The sequence below is a fragment of the Triticum aestivum genome, chromosome 6B (genome assembly GCF_018294505.1).
Source record: "Triticum aestivum cultivar Chinese Spring chromosome 6B, IWGSC CS RefSeq v2.1, whole genome shotgun sequence".
Lineage (NCBI taxonomy): Eukaryota > Viridiplantae > Streptophyta > Magnoliopsida > Poales > Poaceae > Triticum > Triticum aestivum.
In genome coordinates this window covers 205,912,696-205,935,315 of record NC_057810.1, presented here as the reverse complement: position 1 = coordinate 205,935,315, position 22,620 = coordinate 205,912,696, and the positions used below count along the sequence as shown (strand labels likewise).

The following is a 22,620-nucleotide window of genomic DNA, read 5'->3' as shown; positions in this document are numbered from 1 at the left end:
CACATGATTGGTGGAGATGAAGAGAAAGAAATAAAAGAATGAATAAAGAAAGAAAAAAGATGGTCCGGGGTGGAGCCGCATCCTACGTTGCGGAATACCCAGGCGCGTCCACGAGCCCCCATATCCTCCCCATATTTAAGATGGATATGAGGGTTCGCAGACAGCCCAAGCGTACATGAATGATACGAGGGGTCCGGTTGGGTTGTGTTTTTTCTTCTCTTTCATGTCCGGTCACTGACCAGACGCGCCCGCGGGCGTATGAGGCATGGTTTGAGGTGTCCGGCTGTAGATGCTCTAACATTGTAGTACAGTTGCATACAGGAGTGTGATGATAATACTCAAGACTTGATTAAGGAATCTATCTAGTAGCACTTATGGTGGAGTATATATCGATTTTACCAGTCGTGGGTCAGAGAATATTCTTAACATAAAGTAGATCATGAAAAAACTAGGGACACTGTCACGACTCATATCGCTGATAATCAATGTGCTCCGCACATAACGAGCTAGTTACCCATGCATGCATGCACGCATAGAACCTACGTCTTATGTCACTCACCTAAGCATGTTATGGCAGGCAGACAACGTGCATGCATGCAGCTATGGCAGCTAGTCAAATCTGAGCGCCCAAGGACCAAACGCCAAGATGTGTGGCGTTTCCCCCAAACGCCAATGATCATGGCGTTTCGCTTTGCCACGTCAGCGCCAACTAAGCTCATGCAGGCCAGGTCCAGACGCCATGGACCATGGCGTCTCCTGTGTAAGCCAAACGTCAAGGATGTTGGCGTGACCAAAAAAGGTCAGATTCGAACTTTTTTTACAAACGAGGTCATTTCTGGAATTTGTTAGCACAAAAGGTTAAAGCAGAAAATTTGTCCGGCATGGGTTAGGATAATGATTAGCACACGTGGAGCGATAGCCCAGGTAGGGTAGTTTAAGCTCGGCAGTGGGCCCAGATCCACGCCGGAACGGCCCCGCCCACCCAAACCCACGCGACCCACGAGAGGCCCACGAGGAAGTGATAGCTGCTCCTCGTCCCCGGCTCCGGCTGCTCCCCATCGCCGCCGCCGGCATCATGTCCCGCGGTGGCGTCTTCCTCGGCGTCGACGTCGGCACCGGCAGCGCTCGTGCAGGTTTGCTGCCTTCAAAACCACTCCTCTCACTATTCTTTTTAGTCTACTAGTAGTAGTAACCTCGGCATTTCCATATTAGGGCGAGATTTGGCAGCCTACTAGAGTAGATATGATAATAATTTTCCCGCAAAAAAAATGATAATAATTAGTACTGCTTTTGTACCCAAGTAACCATTGCTAGAGAAAATGGGAGTAACTCAAGGAAGACTGTTTTGCGGGAGTCCACTTTGGTGATGAACTGAAATGCTAGCTTCATGAGAGGAAGTATTTTTTTTCAACAGAAAAAATGCAAGGAAATATGTTTGGTTTTCGGTAACCCTCACTAGCTCACATACTGTGATGGCGGGTAATATGGGATAGTGTTTACAGACTTCCTTGCCACTGAACATATCATACAAACTTTAAATCTGAGTTGTTATTTTTTTTTTCATTTTGAACTGAACTTAAAGCAGGAGTTCATCTTATTGGGTTAGTGTTATAAATTGTTCGTTATCTGTTGATGCAGGAATCTTCGATGACAAGGGTAAGTTGCTGGGGTCAGCAAGCAGCCCTATACAGATATGGAAAGAGAGAGATTGTGTAGAGGTTGGCAACTTCTATGGTGACCGATTCATTGTACTGCATGATCAGTACAGGAAGTAAATGCCATCTTGATAATTCTTGGGTTTTTTACCAACAGCAATCGTCAACGGATATCTGGCACGCAGTGTGTGCTGCTGTAAAATCTGCGTGCTCGTTGGTAAATGTTGCTCCCGAGGATGTTGTCAGCCTTGGCTTCACCGCTACTTGCTCCCTTGGTTTGCCCTGATCTCCACATTAGCCGCGTGCCTTCTGTGGTTTGAATGGAGAATTTTGTGTTTGAGGTGAGTAGAGCTCTACCGACTTGTTAACAGAGGATGGTGCTTGCAGTTGCTGTGGGTGCTGATGGTTCCCCTGTCTCGGTTTCTTGGAATGGTGATTCAAGAAGGGACATCATCGTGTGGATGGACCATAGGGCTCTCGACCAGACTGAACGAATTAATTCTCACAGTTCACCGGTATTGCAATTTTATGGTGGGAGTGTCTCCCCTGAAATGCAAGCTCCAAAGGTATCTGTTTTTTTCTCCATGCATATGATTCTCCTAGTTCCTGATTCATTTTTTGTAAAATACCTCTAATGATGTTGTTGGACATCTGAACCATTGTGTTGGTTGCCATGTTGTCAGTTGTCACTTTACAATCCTAGAAGTTTTGCTTGAAAATCTCAGAATGACAGAATTCCAGCATTTCAAAAACTGAACAACACAATGTTCCTAAAAAGATGCTTTGCTTACAGAATGCTGATAAATAGTTTTGAATTGTTTTGAATGCGAAGGGGGTTAGACAAGGTTTGTTGTGTATTTTACAGTTACCTCCATTGATGGTATCCTATTTTGACTTTACCTTTTACAGCTTTTATGGGTAAAGGAAAATCTGCAAAAAACTTGGTCTATGGTATATAGGTGGATGGACCTCGGCAACTGGTTAACATATAGGTGAGTTTCAACGCACAAGCTCTCTAAGCCTGCAATAATCTATGAGTTGAATTTCTAACAAGTTTTGCTTCCGCTGTTATTTTTGTTTGCTAGGGCAACTGGTGATGAAACCCGCAGCTTATCACACATGGAACAGTGGAGGGAATCAAATCCACGTGGTATGGATGAAGTCTTTTGGGCAGAAATAGGTTTGGGAGACCTTTATGAAGGGAGCCAGGCAAAAATAGGTTGAATGCCTATCCATTTCTCTTTTTTGTACTAAAGGTGATGTATCATTTGTAGTTCTTAATTTTCTAATACACCATTCTATGCAACCCAAATAGGACACTCCGTTGTGTTTCCTGGTCATCCTCTAGGTTCTGGTTTGACACCTACTTCTGCAAAGGCAAGCAAATCACTTTTGCTCTTGATTTAAACTGACATTGTTTGAGCTGCATTAATGCTAAGTGTTTTCATGAGTGAACAAAGGTACAATCAATTACCTAAGTGCTTTCTTTGTAGTCCTTATGTTTGAAACAAGAGAATAAATGTCTGTGCTGTTAATTTCCAGTATTTGACTTTGTAATGTCGCTTACCTCCAATTTTCAGGAGTTAGGCTTGCTTACTGGGACTCCTGTTGGAACTTCGCTTATTGATGCTTATGCCGGGGGTCTTGGAGTCATGGAAAGTATGCCAGATGCAGAATTGAAAGCTGACAGTAAGTGTTGATTCCCCTGTGTTTTTCTAAGAAACTACGACTCCTTCTAAAGCTTCACATTTATTTATGTGAAACATTTGTTCCTGAGAAAAATGTAAAAGCTCGTGCCTCGATGCATTGATAGAGAAAATTAATATGTACTCCCTCCGTTCCTAAATATAAGTCTTTGGAGAGATTCCACTATGAGAGTGTAGATTCACGAGCAAAATGAGTGAATCTACACTCTAAAATGCATCTACATACATCCGTATGTGGTTCATAGTGGAATCTCTCCAAAGACTTATATTTAGGAACGGAGGGAGTACAAGCCTAAGATAGGAACACCATGCACAAGATTATGTGGAGCATTTTGTTTGCAGTGTTTGATGAAGAAGCAATATGCCATCGCATGGTCTTGGTTTGCGGAACATCTACATGCCACATGGTTGTTTCAAAGAATAAGCTATTTATCCCTGGTGTCTGGGGACCGTTTTTGTCTGGTATAGTTGTCTTCATATATTTTACTTCCTTATGTTCCTTGCCAGAATCTCTGTTAATTTATCTCTGTGGTTGGCTCTCCACAATCTTATGTTGACTATGTTAAGTTAATGCTTTTATTTCTTGAAATTTTAATGCTTATCTTTCCATTCCGCATTCAGCGATGACACCTGAGTTTTGGCTCACGGAATGTGGCCAAAGTGCAACTGGTGCTTTACTTGATTACATTGTTCAAAACCATGCTGCGGCTCCCCTTCTGGCTAATCAAGCTGCTTCTCAAAGTAAGTTTCATGTTTGCTGACGCAGATTATCTTTGATGTTGTACCATGTAAAGGTGTGTAATATTCTTCTCAAATTATCCAGGTATGTCCATTTATGAGTTGATGAACAAGATATTGCTTTCGATGGCACATGAACAGAATATGCCTTTTCTTTCTGCCTTGAGTCAGGACACCAATGTCCTTCCAGATTTTCATGGAAATCGGTAAGAGTTAAGCATTTGGTGCTTAACCAAGAATGTTGGCTATCTAGATATTTTTTTCTTTACAGTTTATTTGACACCAAAAATGGTATGTCGGTTTTAATTAGAAGATACAACCGTGAGCACACGCCATGTAGGCCATGTCTCAAACGCGGGTGGGCTGGGCAATTGTGTTTCTAGCCAACTACTGTATGACACAAAGATCTCAGAACATTTCAACCAGGCTTCTTTTCCTGTCATGAACCTCAACCAGACGTTATGTAAAATTAATATGCCGTTGACATATACATCATCTTTTTCACTCTGGGTGGTTAAATTGAATCTATAATGCCAACTTTTATGCCATGTAATTATAAGTATTTATGCATCTTCTTCTTTAGAAAACAGGTTATTAGTATATCTCTTTTCTCGCCATTCTAATTAGATATACTCAACTAACAATGTGGTAACAGGTTTTATCACTCGGGCAGCTAGCAATCTCATTTCAAGACTAAATCATACTCCCTCCGTCCCATAATATAAGATGAAAGAAGCTTGCAAAACGATCTTATATTACGGGACAGAGGGATTACCAGAATTTTATCATTTATCATGCTATCACTTGTGCGCAAATTATTATTTCTCCCTCAGTGTTTTGGTGAATGTTTATTTGCCACCAGTGACACACTTCCAACACGGTTGACTTGAATGCAAAATTATTGTTATGGTTAGGTCCCCTGTGGCTGATCCAAAATCTAAAGGGGTGATTTGTGGCTTGACACTTGATACAAGTGAAAAACATTTGGCGCTTCTGTACCTAGCAACAATTCAAGGCATTGCTTATGGTACTCGTCATATTGTGGAGCATTGTAATGCTCACGGGCACAAGGTATTTATTTGATATCAATGATCTGAAAAAGTAACTTGGTATAGAATCGGTGCTAGAATATATATCTTTTCCGTCATGTATAATAGATCGACACCCTTCTTGCGTGTGGCAGACTTGCAAAGAACTCCTTGTATATCCAAGAACATGCAGATATCACGGGCAAGTCTCCTCTTCCTGCAGCCAGTTCCCTCCTTTTCCTCCTCTCGCTGCTCTCTGAAATTTAACTTGTTCTTTACAGGTTGTCCAATAATACTGCCTAGAGAAAACGAGAATGTGCTTCTGGGTGCTGCTATTCTCACTACCGGACTCGCGGTCTATGCCTACGGCCAAGGGCCGTCGGCATAGGCCCCCAAGCCGTCGGCATAGGTCTATGCCTACGGCTGCCGTCGGCATAGACCCGTCGGCGTAGATACCGTCAGCGTAGTCTTGTCAGACCGTCGGCATAGTAAAGCCGTCGGCATAGGGGCCTATGCCGACGGCCTGGCGTCAGCCGTCGGCATAGTATAGCCGTCGGCAGTCTTTTTCGTCTGACGGCAACGGACGGCGCCGTCAAAAACGGGGACGAATCACGCAAGGCCACGTGGCAGGGCTATGCCTACGGCAAAGCCGTCGGCATAGATGAATCTATGCCGACGGCTTTGCCGTAGGCATAGCCCTGCCACGTGTCATCTTCTGGTTACTCCTGGCAGCAGAGGTATGCCTACGGCTTTGCCGTCGGCATAGATTTTCATCTATGCCTACGGCAAAGCCGTCGGCATAGATCCGCCACGTGGTGAGCCCTGGTGACTCCTGGGCTTATATATGCCGACGGCTTTGCTGTAGGCATAGTTTTTTTTTATTTTCCCTGTTTTTTCTCTTTTCTAATTCATTTGACAGCATTTCAAAACAGAACAATATGAAATTATGCAGAAATATGACAGTTCATCATCTAAACATACTCAAGTTCATCATCATCATCTAAACATACTCAAGTTCATCACATCATCTAAAGATCATCACCGACTCAAGTTCATGAACATAAAAGTTGTGCAAGACATGAAACATCATAAAAGTAGGAATATGAAAGGCATGGCACGACGGCCACATGCACGGAATCATCAAGCAAGACCACCTCCGCCAAAACCACCACCTCCGCCAAAACCACCACCTCCACCAAAACCACCACCTCCGCCAAAACCACCACCTCCACCAAAACCACCACCACTCTGCCAGATCGGAGTGACTGGGGTCGACGGAGCAGGAGTCGAGCCACCGGTCCCCTACATGTTTCAGAAAAGATTCTAACAGTAAATATGATATGATAGTGTTGAATGAACGAGAACTAGTTTGTTAGTAGTTAGGCAAATGTACTAACCGGACCATCACTGCCTAGTGTCACCCATTCATCGAACGTGGGCACGTGTGGGGGTTCTCCCGCAGGTGGTGGTGGGGGTCCCATTTGTGGTGGACCCGTGCCGTTACTCCAAGTCGCCAACATAGCCTGAATGTTAGTTAAACAAGCAAACTAGAAGATCAGAAGGAATGAAAGTGCAAAAATTTAGCTTGGTTTTAAGAGGGCAGAACTAACCGTCATCATCTGACGGTTGTAATCATCGTTTGCCTTCACTCGTTTCAAGTACTCCCGCACCTCGAGATTCCTATGCTCGACAAACTCCTTATATGCCTACATAATTTAGATTGTTTCTAAGTGAGCAATGCTGAAAATAAACTGAGAATGCTAGATAGAAAAAGATAAAGAGGAAGTACTTACAGCATGCTGGCGGGCTAAAGGAGTCTGTGAACGCCCCGTACTCTCTAACTGGCTCGGGTTGCTAGCCCGAAGCTGTGTGTACGAGATCGAAGGAGTGATCAAGCCGTCGAAACACGGATACCGGCCATTCTTCTTCCCCTGGATGGCCACCACCACCGTGTCGTCGATCTGAGACTGGGCGACCTCGGCAACAGGAACATCCGGATGCAACTCCTGATAGTGATGAATGTAAGACCCCAGGTGCTCCTCGGTCTTGCCGTAGTACTGGCTCTCGCCCTCCTTGCGACGACTCCGCTCGCGGGCCAGCTTCCACGACTCCATGTCTGAGAGCGGCCTCTTCAACTTGTCCTCCTACAACGTCAAATAGAAGTTAGCCATACATAAGAACATGACGGTAAAGAAGAACAAAAATGCATCATGCACATAGATATACCTTCATGGCCTTGAAGCTCCAGTGGTTCCTGTTTCCTTGGCCGTGTGTCCCGTCGGCTCCACGGTTAGCCCGGCCCTTGATGCTCTTGGCAACAAACTCTGCATCGGCGCCGAGCCACCTATCCACCAAACTCGCCCATCCGTCATGCCTTCCATAGCACCAACGAGGAACAACCTATGCAAATTTTGGAAGCATGACATGTGAGCACGAAACATAGAGTTGACTGCTTGAAACAATGAAAAGTTAGTAATAGTTACCATCATGAACTGCTCCCTGTTCAAGGTAAGTCGCTGCTTCTGCGCTTGACTACGCAAGATTTGTGAGAGGCCGCCTACGCAAGATTTGACGGTATGCTAGCCCCCGGAGGCCGCCGGCCACAGTCGTAGACGTGCGAAGAGCAATCCGCGTAGAGGGAAGTGTTCAGATACTTCTCCATCACAAAAAATTATGAAAAATTACCATCAGTCCTATAGCACATGTGCCCACGTTGTGTAAAAAACTCATGATTTTATCGCGCTCCAAGTATTTAATAATATTCACGCTGCATCGTTACCGCAGAACGTCTACTACCGTTTCATTGCCGTCCGTGAGGGGGGGCCACAACCCGGAGACGCGTGCCGCCTCTTCGGACATGCCACAACACCACCCCGCATGTATGAGGGCCCGGTACGACGCTCCGGTGGCATTGCTACCCCCCAGGGCCCCCGTCCCGCCTAACCCTGTAGCGTTTGACCACGGGATCTAGCCCTTTGACTTTGCACGGACGGGCTTTGACCAGTGGACCTCTCCACCCGGTTGTGTTAGGTCGGCCCAGAGGAACACTTTGGAGCAACATTCGGGCCAAACCCACAGCTACATCCACTCCGTGTAGACCCGACGCGTCCGTTTCCCCCCTCCAGGTGCCGGCGGCGGCGGCGTCCGTGAGGGGGGGGGGGCACGCACCGGAGACGCGTGCTGGGCATTTGCAACCGCCTCAACACTTCCAGATTTGTAAGAGGCCGCCTACGCAAGATTTGACGGTATGCTAGCCCCCGGAGGCCGCCGGCCACAGTCGTAGACGTGCGAAGAGCAATCCGCGTAGAGGGAAGTGTTCAGATACTTCTCCATCACAAAAAATTATGAAAAATTACCATCAGTCCTATAGCACATGTGCCCACGTTGTGTAAAAAACTCATGATTTTATCGCGCTCCAAGTATTTAATAATATTCACGCTGCATCGTTACCGCAGAATGTCTACTACCGTTTCATTGCCGTCCGTGAGGGGGGCCACAACCCGGAGACGCGTGCCGCCTCTTCGAACATGCCACAACACCACCCCGCATGTATGAGGGCCCGGTACGACGCTCCGGTGGCATTGCTACCCCCCAGGGCCCCCGTCCCGGCTAACCCTGTAGCGTTTGACCACGGGATCTAGCCCTTTGACTTTGCACGGACGGGCTTTGACCAGTGGACCTCTCCACCCGGTTGTGTCGGGTCGGCCCAGAGGGACACCGGGAAGCAACATCCGGGGCAAACCCACAGCTACATCCACTCCGTGTAGACCCGACGCGTCCGTTTCCCCCTTCCAGGTGCCGGCGGCGGCGCTGTCCGTGGGGGGGGGGGGGCACGCACCGGAGACGCGTGCCGCCTCTTCGGACATGCCACAACACCACCCGCATGTATGAGGGCCCGCTACGACGCTCTGGTGGCATTGCTACCCCCCAGGGCCCCCGTCCCGCCTAACCCTGGAGCGGTTGACCACGAGATCTAGCCTTTTGACTTCCCACGGACGGGCTTTGACCAGTGGACCTCTCCACCCGGTTGTGTTAGGTCGGCCCAGAGGGACACCCGGGAGCAACATCCGGGCCAAAACCACAGCTACATCCACTCCGTGTAGACCCGACGCGTCCGTTTCCCCCCTCCAGGTGCCGGCGGCGGCGCCGTCCATGAGGGGGGGCACACCGCGGATGTGAGGGGGGTCGCTCTCTGGAGACGGGTGTCGGGCGTTTGCAACTGCCACAAAACTTCTGTCGGCATAGCTGTTTTTGATTTTAATAAAATATAAGGATCTATATTTAAAAGAACATGACCGCACATTATTAACGTGCTCGAAAAAATACAAACTATATATATATATATTCATAATATATGAAAAAAATACAAACTACATATATATTCATATGTATGTTTATATTTAACATGCTACATGTTAGTTGATATAATAATACACAAAAAAGCATTAAAAAATATGTACGGAAAAAAATCTAACTATGCCGACGGCCTAGCCGTCGGCATAGATCCAACCAGCGTGCCGCGGATCACTGACGTGGCAGATATGCCGACGGCAGCCGTCGGCATAGCCTCTGCATGGTGCGGCCTGGATCAATGACGTGGCCTGCGGACCTATGCCGACGGCCCCCCGTCTAGGCCGTCGACATAGCTCTGACGCCGTTTGCCAGGGGGTGGCCGGGCCCCACGTGTATGCCGACGGCCTTCGTAAGCCGACGGGAGCTGTCGGCGTGTATGTAGCTAGGCCGACGGCCGTTCTATGCCGACGGGTGCCGTCGGCTTATCTCTGCGTAACCCGACGGCCTTTGTACGCCGACGGCCAGAACCAGGTTGTCGGCATATCTCCGGAGAAGCCGACGGGGGCCGTCGGCATTGTTCTGGCCGTCGGGGTATGGCCCTGTTCCGGTAGGATCTGGGTGGTGTTGCTGCAAAGAAGTTTGCTGGTGTTCGTGACGCAATGAAAGCACTGAATGCAGCGGGGAAGGTATATTCTTTTCTCGAATATGCATAAAAAATGCAGGTTTGTTTGTATTTGAAGCATGTCCAAATGACAAAGGTATGCGAACAGAAAAAAAGACAACAGCCAAAAAAACTAAAAGAGAAAGTAGAAAAGGACTCAGTAATTTTGAGAATTCTTGACTTGAAGCTCTTGATTTTGGCTAAGAAATCCACCCAAATTCGTTGAACATTTTGATTGTCTTGGATCACGTACGCAGAACAAGGTGTGCAACACAATTTACCTTGAATTCTAGTGATGTGATACAGTTGATATAGCATAACATCTTTACATTAAGCGAATCTTCTGAAACAAATATGTATTGCACACAGCATGAGTACTAGGAGATTTGTCCGCGCGGTTTGGAAGACAGAATCTGACTTGTTGGCGGTGCGCAGGCCCACGCTACAGAATCTGACTTGTTGGCGGTGTGCAGGCCCACGCCATCTCCTCCACCATTGTTGTTATCTTCTTCGTCTCTTCTCGCTGATGTTGCTCCTTGGTGTCGAGAAACATTACCGGGCCTGGCCGGACCTTGTCGGCCTTGGACTCCAAGCTTGTTGACCTGGAGGAGTGGCACTTTGGTAGTACCAGCCCCAGATTAAGATTAATAAGATTACTACTGTCGAAGATTTTTCTTTTGAGCCGGCGGCACCACTCGGCCCTGGCCGCAGCCCGCTGCTGCCTCTTGTGCTTCTTCTCGTCGAAGAATGTGAGGGTGCACCTCATGTGATGTAGTCGTTGCGGACGCATTGTGCCGCCTCCAGCTCGCTCCGCTCGACCATCAGGCGCTTGGAAAAATAAAAAATCTGACTTAAAACTGAACTGTGGGTTGCTTCCGGGGACATCAGGTTTTTTTTCTATAAAATAGCATGACGGACCAAGAATACATATTTCATTTATTAGTCGGAATAGATAGATATTGCTAGCTTCGCGTGCATGTCTGAGTCGGCCTGGCGAAACCGGATGGAATTCTCTTGTTTTATTACAAGATTTATCTGATGAATCACAAAAATGCTCTTTCCAGGTTGTGCGCCCGTCTTCGGATCCTAGGGTGAAGAAATACCATGACGCCAAGTATAAGATATTTAGGTCCCTGTATGAGCAACAGCTCTCCCATCGCTCAACCATGGCGCAGGCATTGCACTAGAAGGGATATGTGACCAATGAGGTGGCCAATGAGCTGGAGGCTGCATCCTTGGTACTCTTTTTTTGCATCCTTGGTATTCAAAACCATGTATTTGTGGAAAGACATCTTAGCCCCTTTGTGGGTTTTGGTGGTAGCGACGAATTATTAGTGGACCAACATATTAGCCCCTTTGTGGGTTTTGGAAGGTTGTCTAGCTTATAAATAAACAAAAATGACCACGTCATTACCACCAAGTATGGAACAATCCACTCCTGTCTTGATATATATATTCATATAAAGCAACATGATTCCTGCTGTATGGAACAATCACTCCTGCTTTGAAGTAGTACCTATAAACAGGTCCCTGAAGCTCCGCGAAACCTAATTGACACTGGGATGTTTTAGTTTCTCATGATTCCTGCTGCTTTTTAACTGTAGGAAACAAAATCAAATAACTAAAACCCGGTACTTTCAATCTGCCATACAGATGTTCATCATTATTAGTTATTCGGAACTACTGCCGAAATAGAAGAATTGGAGACCAACATATGGATAACCAAATAGATGGTCACATCTACCAAACATGACATATGTCACACGATTTTGGCAATTATCAGGACAGATTGTTGAATAAATCCAACCAAAACATGCAGTGTGTTCATCTGAAGGATGACAACAATTTATTGTACATAATGCTTCAGGTTCATCTGTTTTTACTTATGGGAGACGGTCAGCTATAAATCCAATATGACAAAAGAAATAAAGACAATATGGTCATTATTATTTTACTCGATGAGGATTAGTATTCGTCTATTCATAGAGATAGCACCAAAACAAATATATCCAATAATATGCTTCCTCGGTATGCTATTTACAGTTCACTGTTATCACAGATGCTATGGTGATCAACTTCTCTAGGCTGCAAACGAAATCGGCAACTGTTCTAAAAGAAAGGGGTTTGTAGCAATTGTGATGCCCAAATAACATGGGCAGGGTTGGGGAAGGCTCATAGGGCGCATCAGGAAATTGTATTTGTTTATGTTTCTAAACACATCAATCTACAACAGCATGTCCTAGATTGCAGCTATGTTAACTGTATCATAGTGGTTTTAGCTCAGTGTAGTCCTGCGTATATATCGATTAAAAAATTGTTTGTTTGTCTGGTTGAGGACCATGCCTTTATATGCACTACTAATGGGTGGCCTAAATATTAGTACCTCTTAAATACATACTCCCTCCGTCCGAAAATACGTTTAAATACACCCCCTTTTATCCATTTTGATGACAAGTATTTCCGGACGGAGGGAGTACCTGGCTGAAGTTCCAGAAACTTTTACATGTTCGATAATTGCAGACGTTCACGGAGAAAAGAGGGGTTTGAATACATCAACCAGGAAATATGAACTAGAAACATCTTGTAGACAACCATTGTAGTTGTTCCTCTCTAACCAGCAATCAATAACCAACTGCAAAATAGATTAATTTTTCATATTGTCAGAGTCATTGGACACCATCATAAGTCCTTCATCGATGACTACAATTCCGCGTGATGCTTCCACACGATGGACCATCCATTCTACGAAACATAAATGATTTATGAGGCAGTACATACAAATTACATATGTGAAAAAGTTTGTCCGTGTATTTATTTTAGACCAAATAAAACTGTACTCTATATCCTGTAGCTTTGCCATGTCTTAATCCAAATTTTCTATAGTCCTTACGCGACAAAGACAATCTATCTCAAGGAAAGATCAATGGGTCTTGTCTAGTTCGAGCAAGACATGAGTTATTCTATTTTTGGCAACAAGTTTTGAGCTACTCGTATATACACAAAAATAAACACTGAACATTTTTCTACTCTGCTTAAAGCAAATACTACCATTCTGCTCAGGAATAAGTGATTAAGCTCACAACCTGAATTGCAGTATTGTCCTAACAGCAATCTTAAAGACACTTAATGCCTTATCGAGCGGTAAACTTAGAAGGGTAACGCTGCAACAAGTAGTACATGCAAGATATGGCGTCTTGGCATTGCTCCATCAGAGCATCTCCAGCCGCGCCCCCAACAGGCCCTCCAGGCCACTTTTTCGGCGCCGGCGCAAAAAAAGCGGCCCAGTCGCGCCCCCAGGACGACAAAAAGCGCCGGTTCGGCCCTTTTTTTGCCCGGCGGCCGCAGGCCGAACCCGGCGCGCTGGGGGCGCCTGGGGGCTCCGGCGCAAGGGAAAAGCGCGGCTGGCCCACGCCGTCAGGTGAAAAGTCAAGATTTTCTTCCTCGACCGCCTCCCACCCCCCGCGCTCTCGGCCGCAAGTAGGTATATCCCGGCGACAACCCCTCCGGCACCAACTGGGCGTTTCCGGCCGCCCTTTCCGGCCTCGGAGGGGCAGTTTGGCGGCAGGTGCACGCCCACCGCGCGCAAGGTGTTCGGCGATTTGCCTGCCTCGGCGATGGACTCGGATGACGAGGACCCCGCTCAGACCTGGTCGAAAGATCAAATGTGGGAGATCATGACTTGCTGTGTCATCTTGCACAACATGATCATTGAGAGCGAGCAGGAGGAGCCAATGTTTGACACTGAAGCATACCACCGGCAGGGTCCTCTTGCCCAAGTTGATCACCAGCTACCGGCAACCTGGACTGCCTATCTCAGTATGCGTCAGGAGATCCGAGACCCACAGGTGCATCATCAACTGCAGCAAGATCTGATAGAGCACCTATGGAGGCTCAAGGGCGACACCGGGCGCGACGTGTGATGAAATATGAGTTTTTATTTGTTGAACTATATAATTTGTATTGAACTATTTGTTGTTGTACTATTTTGTTGAAGTCCTTGAAATTTCTATGATGAAATATGTGATAAAAAATTATTTATGTTGATTTTTTTAGGGTAATTAATGTTGATAATTGAATGCAGAGCCACGGCGAACCATGCCGAATATGGGCCTATTCTCGCCCATATGGGCCTTTTTCGCCGAAATGGGGCTTCAAAAGGGGGTCAAAATCGGCGACTGGGGGCGAGCTTGGGGCGACGACTGGGCGCAAAACCGCCCCCAGCACCGAAAGAATCGCCGGCTCGCCCCCAGGGGGCGATTTTTATGCGCCCTGGGGGGCCGAACGGCTGGAGATGCTCTCACACTGGAGATCGCCGGCAACCACATCCATCAAGCACGGCAACCACATCCAGTGTTTTAAGAGATTTCACAATGAAAACGAATAAGAGAAATATCCACAATTTCCACTGGACAAAATATACTTAATAATAAGGATAAGAGTACACCTTATCCTCCTCGACCCAGTACCATCTGACTGAAAAGGTTCAACTGCAACAATTAATCCATGCATAGTACAACAGTTCCTGTCATCTGCAGCTTGCAGCCCAAGAGCATTTTTTTTCTAAAAATAGACTTCCCCTAAACTCGGGAAGTGAATCCGGACAAGCGAGGGCATCCCCTCTTTTATTTTGTAGCTAAGCGATGACTTCTCCTCCAATGTCCACTCCTGGCGCATGTGCTTGCACCTTTGACACACTGGACTCTTGTATAGCTTTATGTCCTCCAGATTCACTGCTGCTTGCATGATGCTCCTGGCATAGCTCACGAGTTTGTCTTCTGCTTGAAACCTCCCATAGATACTGAGCCCAGCGAGGTTGTGGTGCTTGAAATCAGATGCAGATGGTTCCAACTCCAGTCCCTTGTCCTTCTCCTCACTAAATGCACCATTCTTCCTCTCCTCCCCTGTTACCATTAAACATAAATGATCCCGCACCTGCACTCAATCAGGTCAAAAAATAATAATTTAATTCCTAACTATTAAAAAAAGTTTGAACTTCGAAAATGAGACAATGAAAAGGAGAATCGGTACAAGAGTTCACCACGATGCGTAGTTCCTTAAGGTTGGGTGCACCTTGGAGTAGGAACATTGTCCAAGTCAGATCGCATTCTTCAGGAATGTTAAGCAAATTCACAATCCTAAGTTTGTGGAACACAGGTAACAATTGCCTTCGACCTTCCGGTTTGACCCAAATCTGCAAAAGGGGGATAATCCAGAATTATTTTATCCACAAATAATGATTACAACATGCCAGCCAAACATACACACATCACCGACAACATTGAGGACCTTTTAACTAACCTTTTCGCTTCTGAAGTTCAAATGCAGGTTGCTTATGGCAGTCTTACCAAGCAACTCACTTAACTTGAGCATCTTGTGCCAAGAGAGAGCAGTATTAATGATGCTCACAGTCTGGAGCAGTGGGACATAGCCAAGACAGAAGGGATCATCTTTTGATCTAAAAATACTAAATTTCAGTATTGTGAGCTTTGGTGCCCACTTCAGATGAACCCTCTTAAAGCAGCCGCTGGCAATCACTAGTTCACTGAGCTGAGGGTGTTCCACTTCCAGCAAAGACTGAATACCCATGTCACAATTGTGGAGGAAGAGGAACTCCAGTTGCTTGCATATACTAAAAAATTTGGGGAACGCCGATTCTCCTAACCTCAAATTCTCTAGCGTGAGGCGTGCAAGACAACCAAATGTGTTTGGACATGAATCAAAGAATGACATGAACTGCCTCCCATTTGTGAGCAGCTCATCCTTGGTACAATTTCTACGCACCTTCGTCAAGATTGTAAAGTCAACTGAAGCAACCTTTTGTGTTGCTATGCTGTTGGCAACAGTCTGGCCAATGAAAATGGACTCATCTCCCAAGTAGAATTGCATGCACAACAGCTGAATGGTGTATAGACTTCCAGCCCTCCTTTCCAGTATGCTCCGGGTTGCATCCAGAATGGTGGTGTTGGACCGAACTATATCATCTTTCTTGCTCGTTGTATGCTTGGACTCAAAAGAACCTGCCCTTATTACGACTTTTGAGAGTCTAGCAAGGACGTCCTTCCAACGTCTGGAGAGGATGGTGGTTCGTGCGGCGTCAGCAATATCAAGTCGCTCGACAATGTTGAGCAAAAGGTCATCAGGCAACTTGCTGAGCCTATCATCTTCATGGCCCTCCTACATTTCATACGGAAAGGAATCAGAGTTGATTTCTAATTAGCCTCATCACAGATGCAATTTTGATATTTCCCACAAACAAAGATAAAAAGTTTATACTTTCCCATGGATGACGCAAGTTTTAGTGTATAAATTTTATATACTACCATAAAGAAAGATGCAATTTTGATTATACAAAATTCATACTCCCTTCCGTCCCAAAATAAGTGACGTGGGGAGAGAGTACTTCCCAGTAGAAAGACACAAATTTTGTTTATACTACCCCAATAGAAAGACACAAAATTAATACTTCCCGATGGAAAGGCGCAATTTTTAGTGTACAATTTTTATACTACCGCACAGAAAGATGCAATTTTGATTATACAAAATTAATACTCCAAAAGGAGTAATTTTTAGTGTACAATTTAGGAGTACTACCCAATAGAAATACACAAATTTTGTTTATACTTACGCACCGAAAGACACAGTTTTGACAATACAATTTTTATACTTTACCAAAGAAAGATACAGTTTCGATTGTACAGTGTTTATACAACTACTCTCTCCGTTACTAAATATGAGCCTTTTTAGAGATTCCAATATGGACTACATACGGAGCAAAATGAGTGAATCTACACTCTAAAATACATCTATATACATCCGTATGTAATCCGTATTAAATAAAATATCTAAAAAGGCTTATATTTAGAAACGGAGGGAGTACTTACAACAAAAAGATGGAAATTTGATTGTATGAATTTTATAATCCGTCCATCCCAAAAAGCTTGTCTTAGATTTATATAGGTAATAATTACTCATAAAAAATGCAATTTTTGTACTTACCCACAGGAAAAAAAACAATTTTAATCAAACAGATTTTATAATTTTCACAGTAAAGACACAATTTTGAACACGACTTCTGATTATGGTTACTACTCCCTCCGTAAACTAATATAAGAGCATATAGATCACTACTTTAGTGATCTAAACGCTCTTATATTAGTTTACGGAGGGAGTACATATTATCATTGCTGATAGTAATTTATTTTACGGGTGATGTTGTAAGAGAACCTAGCGAAAGGAAGAAGATCAGGAGGAGAAACTCACCACCATGAAGATGAGGACTTGCCGAGGGCCGAGACGGATGGGTTGGCCACCGGTCGCCAAATGTCCAAGGGGAGTTGCTGATCTCCACTAAAAACAAGTGGCTTCCCGCGGTGTCCGCTTGGGCAGATATGCGGCGGCTTGGATCCCGCCTCCGGTGGCAACTCGGAGAATGAAATCGAAAGAGGACCTGTTTCTGATTGCGGTGCTTCGATTGCGGATTGCGGCTAAACGGGTGGCCGCTTTGATCGCGGACTGCGATTCCGATAGGAGCCGCTCGATTTTGGATCGCAGCTCGACAAGGAGCTGTTGCGTCGATTCGGGATTGCAGCTCTTATTTGGTCGTCTCTTCTCAAGCACCACTCGATCCTCGTATGAGGACCTCAACGGCGATGGCGACGGTACACAGCAGGCGGCGGGGGGAACCGGCGCATATCTGATCTTCGATCCACTTTAGGGCACTCCAACGGCCGACCTAAACACGCACAAAATTAGTCCGTTTGAGTGGCCAAAAGCCAGCCACGGTGGGAGTAAGATGAAGTCAACTCCGTAAGTTGGCTTACCTGACACATGCGATAAGCAATCGAAACAATTCAAAAAGAAATATGTAACAATGAGTTAATGAGAGAGGTTGTTTGAGTAATTTAGGACATTTTCAATGGTTGTAAGATAGTTGTTGGTAACTTTGCTATATAGGATTTTTGATGATGTGTCATACAATAGATGAGGGAAGAAAGAAAAGTTGTATGTACATGAACCAACACCCCTTGCACAAGCTCCAATGTAAAATGAGAGAACACCTTATTTATTATCTCACATCCTATTGGGCAAACTAGATACAACCTATTGGAGTTGTATGTTAAGCTGTTGGTTGAGAACATGACATATTTTACCAACAAGCTAACATACAAACTGTTGGAAGTATACCAACAACTATCTTACAATCATTCAAGATGCCCTTAGCTAGTTATTGTGACATCACATGTCCCAATACAATATGAGTCTATAACCTAATAAATGAAGCTTTGCATAATACCACACTTATATTACTACAGACTATGAAGATAGTAACATGGTCTAGAGATATGTGTGTGTTACTACTGTATATTATTCTCCATTGTGGCTAGTCTTAGGAGGGCCATAGCGGGGTACTTATCTACTCCCTCCGTTCGGGTTTAATTAGGCCTCTCAGCGTCACAAGCATGTCCCTTTTTATAAGGCCTCGCTTTGGAAAGGTGCATGCATGTAACCATTTCATTGGTTGCATTGAAAGTCATTGTTGTTGATGCCATGACTGGGAAATTAATACACTTCATGCGTGTTTTTTCATTGGTTGCATGCATGCGAGAGAGTGCATTGGAAGTGAAATGAAAAAATTAATGTGAGCAAATTACTATGTGTCTTGGTCTAAGAGAGGTTGTCTTTAGGCCTAATAAACTCGGACGGAGGAAGTAGTAACATAGCGCGTTCTAAGACAAATTTGCTATGTGGCATGTATTTAATGAGGAGAGATGTGTTTAGAGTAACATAATATGTTAATGTAACATAGCGCTTTCCAAGACGAGGTGAGTCCACAAACTAATAAATGAAACCATGTATGACACTACTATTATGTTACTTTGCACTATAATAACTTAGACTAGTGTCATATGCATGACACTAGTATAAGTTATTCCCACTATGACCAACCTTATGATAAATGTCCGCCCCATTACGATAACAGTCGATTTTACATTTTGGGGCCGAAAAATTGACATGCATAGGTTCCGGAAAAATGGCCAGATCTAGAAAAAAATTGGGGAAGTGGAATATTTCGACCTACTGCTGCATATGTCCAGTTTTTGCCGCCCTATTTTCTGTCTTCCCAATCACTAGGAAATTTTGGAGGGGCGGAAGTTTCAGCTCGCACCCTCCATTCCGCTGCCGTCATCGTCACATCTCGATGTCGATTCCTGCTGCCCTTGGCCACCCCGCGCCATCGAGTAGCTCCCTGATACGTCTCTATCGTATCTATAATTTTTGATTATTTCATGCCAATATTCTACAACTTTCATATACTTTTGATAACTTTTTATATTATTTTTGGGACTAACATATTGATCCGTTGCCCAGTGCCAGTTCCTATTTGTTGCATGTTTTTTGTTTCGCAGAAAATCCATATCAAACGAAGTCCAAACGTGATAAAAACTTATGGAGATTTTTTATGGAATATATGTGAATTTTGGAAAGTGGAATCAACGCAAGGCGATGCTCGAGGAGCCCACAAACCCTTAAGGTGCGCCCCCTACCCAGGGCGCGGCCAGGGGGCTTGTGGCCACCCCGAAGGTCGGTTGGAGGTGTCCTTCGGACACAAGAAAGCTAATATCCGGATAAAATCGTGTTAAAATTTCAGCCTAATCAGAGTTACGGATCTTTGAGAAAAGAAATGGTGAAAGGCCAAAATCGGGGAGCGCGGAGAGAGAGAGAGAGAGAGAGAGAGAGAGAGAGAGAGAGAGATCCAATCTCGGAGGGGCTCCCGCCCCTCCGCCACCATGGAGGCCATGGACCAGAGGGGAAACCCTCATCCCATATAGGGGGGGGCAAGGAAGAAGAAGAAGGGGGGCTCTCTCCTCCTCTCTCCCGGTGGCGTAGGAACACCGCCGGGGCAATCATCATGTGACGGCGATCTACACCAACACTTTCGTCATCTTCCCCAACATCTTCATCACCTTCCCCCATCTATATGTAGCGGCCCACTCTCCCACAACCCGTTGTACTCTCTACTTGAACATGGTGCTTTATACTTCATATTATTATCCAATGATGTGTTGCCATCCTATGATGCCTGAGTAGATTTTTGTTGTCCTATCGGTGATTGGTGAATTGCTATGATTGGTTTAGTTTGCTTGTGGTTATGTTGCTATTCTTTGGTGCCCATCATATGAGCGCGCGCGTGGATCACACCATAGGATTAGTTGTATGTTTATAGGACTATGTATTGGAGGGCAAGGGTGATAGCATCTTCAGCCTAGCATAGAAATTGATGCATACGGGATTGAAGGGGGGCCAATATATCTTAATGCTATAGTTGAGTTTTACCTTAATGAACGTTAGTAGTTGCGGATGCTTTGCTAATAGTTTCAATCATAAGTGCATAGAATTCCAAGTAAGGGATGGCATCCTAGGAGTGGCCTCCCGCATAAAACTTGTTATCGGTCTAATAACGTAGTCAATTGCTTAGGGACAATTTCGCAACTCCTACCACCACTTTTCCACACTCGTTAAACTAACTTAATTGCTTCTTTATTTAAACAGCCCCTAATTTTTATTTACATACTCTTTATTATCTTGCAAACTTATCCTACAACACCTACAAAGTACTTCTAATTTCATACTTATTCTAGGTAAAGCGAACGTTAAGCGTGTGTAGAGTTGTATCGATGGTCGATAGAACTTGAGGGAATATTTGTTCTACCTTTAGCTCCTCGTTGGGTTGGAAACTCTTACTTATCGAAAGAGGCTACAACTTATCCCCTATACTTGTGGGTTATCAAGACCTTTGACGCTATTGCCGGGGAGCAATAGCGTGGGGTGAATATTCTCGTGTGTGCTTGTTTTCTTTATCACTAAGTAGATTTTATTTTCTATTCTAAGTTGTTTTCTATCTTTAGTTATGGGTAGGAAACGTAAAATACCAAAAAAATAGTTGTACCTACTACACCAATGGTTGAAGAACCAGCCAAAATATATCACATTGTTGAAGCTTTTTACTTGGATCATCTTTGATCCATTTGTGCTTGTGTTGAATAGTCGAGGTAAAATCATTAAATGAGCATGCTTATTATGTGCGACACCGCTTATTATGGCATCATATTAATACTATGCATTGCTATGCTTGGAATTTTTGCGAAATACATGATTTTACTTGTTGTTCTGAAGACCCTAGAAACACCTTCCCTACCAATGTGAGTTTAAGGATAATGGAATCGTACCTTCTTATGCCAAGGGTGTTTATAATTACTATGATATTGAGCAAATTTAAGAATTTGTTGCTTTTAAGGGTGCCTATGAAATTGCTTTTTTGATTGAAAAGTATGATGTTACTCTTTACAAATCTGAAAGTTTTGCCATACTTAATGTAACGCCCGGATGATCTTGCTACAGTAATCCCATGCTAATCATGGTACGACATCCCGATTACTGTTGCTATCCTCGCAATAATTCGAAACCGTTCAAATTCAAAATTTAAATTGATGAAAACAATAAAAGTTTTAAAAATTTAAAATAAAAATGTTCGGTGGTTGCCAAATATTACAAAGATAATTATGGTGTAAGGTTCACAATTTTATAAAATGCCTAAGTGTTTATAAATAAATAAAAACAGAAAAGAAAATAAATAAAAAGAAAACAGAAAACAATAAAAAAAAAAGGAGAAGAGAAACCCCCCTGGGCTTCGGCCCAGCTGACCACAGGCCCCACTGGGCCACCCACCAGGCCCCGCCCCCCCCACTCTCTCCTTATCCCCCCCCCACCGGTGAGACCCCGAAACCCTAGCCCACTCCCGATCCCCACTCTCCCCTCACTCCCCCGATCTGGATCGAGATCGGGGCGACCACGCCACCGCCCCGGGTCGCCGTCGCCTTTCCGCCCCCCCCCTGCGCCCCTCGCCGCCGTCCGAACCCCCCCTCCACACCGTCGCCCCCCCCCGCGCGGGGCACCCGCCGCCGCGGGATCGTCCCCGACCTCCCCCGCCTCACCGGACCCCTCTCCCCGACGCCGGCGGCCGCCTCCCCGACTCCCTCCTCGCCGGTCGCCTCCAACCTCCACCGCGCCCGCCTCCTAGACCCTACGCGCCCCCCCCCACCGTGAGCTTTCCCCCCCTTCGCTTCCCCGACCCCCCTGGGATCGATCCCATCTCCCCCCCCCCCCCCGCGCGCTCGGTCGCCGTGGCCGGAGCCCGCTCCGGTGCCGCGCTTGCCGCGCTCCGGCTCGCGCCGGCTCACCGCGCCCGCGTCCCCCCTCCTCTTCCCCCTCGTTCCCCACCGCACCCGCCGTGGCCGCGTTTTGGTCATCGGACCACACCGCCTCGCCCGCTCGTTGCCGGGCTCCGGCACCCCGGACCCCTCTACCCCCTGCGGCCATCGGCCTGCGCCCGCGTGCGCGCTCGACGCGCCGGGCCCGCGCCTCGGCCGCGCTCACAGCGGCGCCCCTGCCGAGGCCGCTCCTTCCTCCGTCCGCCCCTGTTCCGTGCGCCGTCGCACTCCCCGTCCTTCGCCCGGTTGGCGCCCGGCGAGCCCCGCCGT

At 45.8% G+C, this 22,620-nt stretch overlaps 2 protein-coding genes across 5 annotated transcripts; one reads left to right on the top strand and one right to left on the bottom strand.

Annotated features, from left to right (window-relative positions):
* The first annotated feature begins 986 nt into the window (after window positions 1–986).
* On the top strand, window positions 987–11,638 carry LOC123136585 (FGGY carbohydrate kinase domain-containing protein-like). 4 transcript variants are annotated; one of them, XM_044556000.1, is made up of 16 exons: window positions 988–1,133; window positions 1,639–1,718; window positions 1,813–1,930; window positions 2,043–2,221; window positions 2,565–2,647; window positions 2,741–2,874; window positions 2,971–3,032; window positions 3,236–3,344; window positions 3,704–3,823; window positions 3,983–4,102; window positions 4,185–4,305; window positions 5,014–5,170; window positions 5,257–5,329; window positions 5,409–5,482; window positions 10,032–10,106; window positions 11,146–11,638. In XM_044556000.1, exons 1-16 carry the CDS (start codon window positions 1,076–1,078, stop codon window positions 11,266–11,268), a joined length of 1,686 nt encoding a protein of 561 aa, XP_044411935.1. In that variant the 5' UTR covers window positions 988–1,075; the 3' UTR covers window positions 11,269–11,638. The 4 variants fall into 4 exon arrangements, with proteins under 4 accessions (XP_044411934.1, XP_044411935.1, XP_044411933.1 ...); XM_044555999.1 differs by lacking the exons at window positions 10,032–10,106; window positions 11,146–11,638 and having other exon boundaries at window positions 987–1,133; window positions 1,639–1,656; window positions 5,409–5,660; XM_044555998.1 differs by lacking the exons at window positions 10,032–10,106; window positions 11,146–11,638 and having other exon boundaries at window positions 5,283–5,329; window positions 5,409–5,660.
* Window positions 11,639–14,452: 2,814 nt separating this feature from the next.
* LOC123136583 (MEIOTIC F-BOX protein MOF) lies at window positions 14,453–17,847 on the bottom strand. Its single transcript, XM_044555995.1, has 4 exons — window positions 17,342–17,847; window positions 15,380–16,255; window positions 15,120–15,272; window positions 14,453–15,013 (listed from the first exon to the last, which is right to left on the bottom strand). The coding sequence occupies exons 1-4, from the start codon at window positions 17,345–17,347 to the stop codon at window positions 14,642–14,644; spliced, it is 1,407 nt and encodes a 468-aa protein (XP_044411930.1). The 5' UTR covers window positions 17,348–17,847; the 3' UTR covers window positions 14,453–14,641.
* Window positions 17,848–22,620: the final 4,773 nt, after the last annotated feature.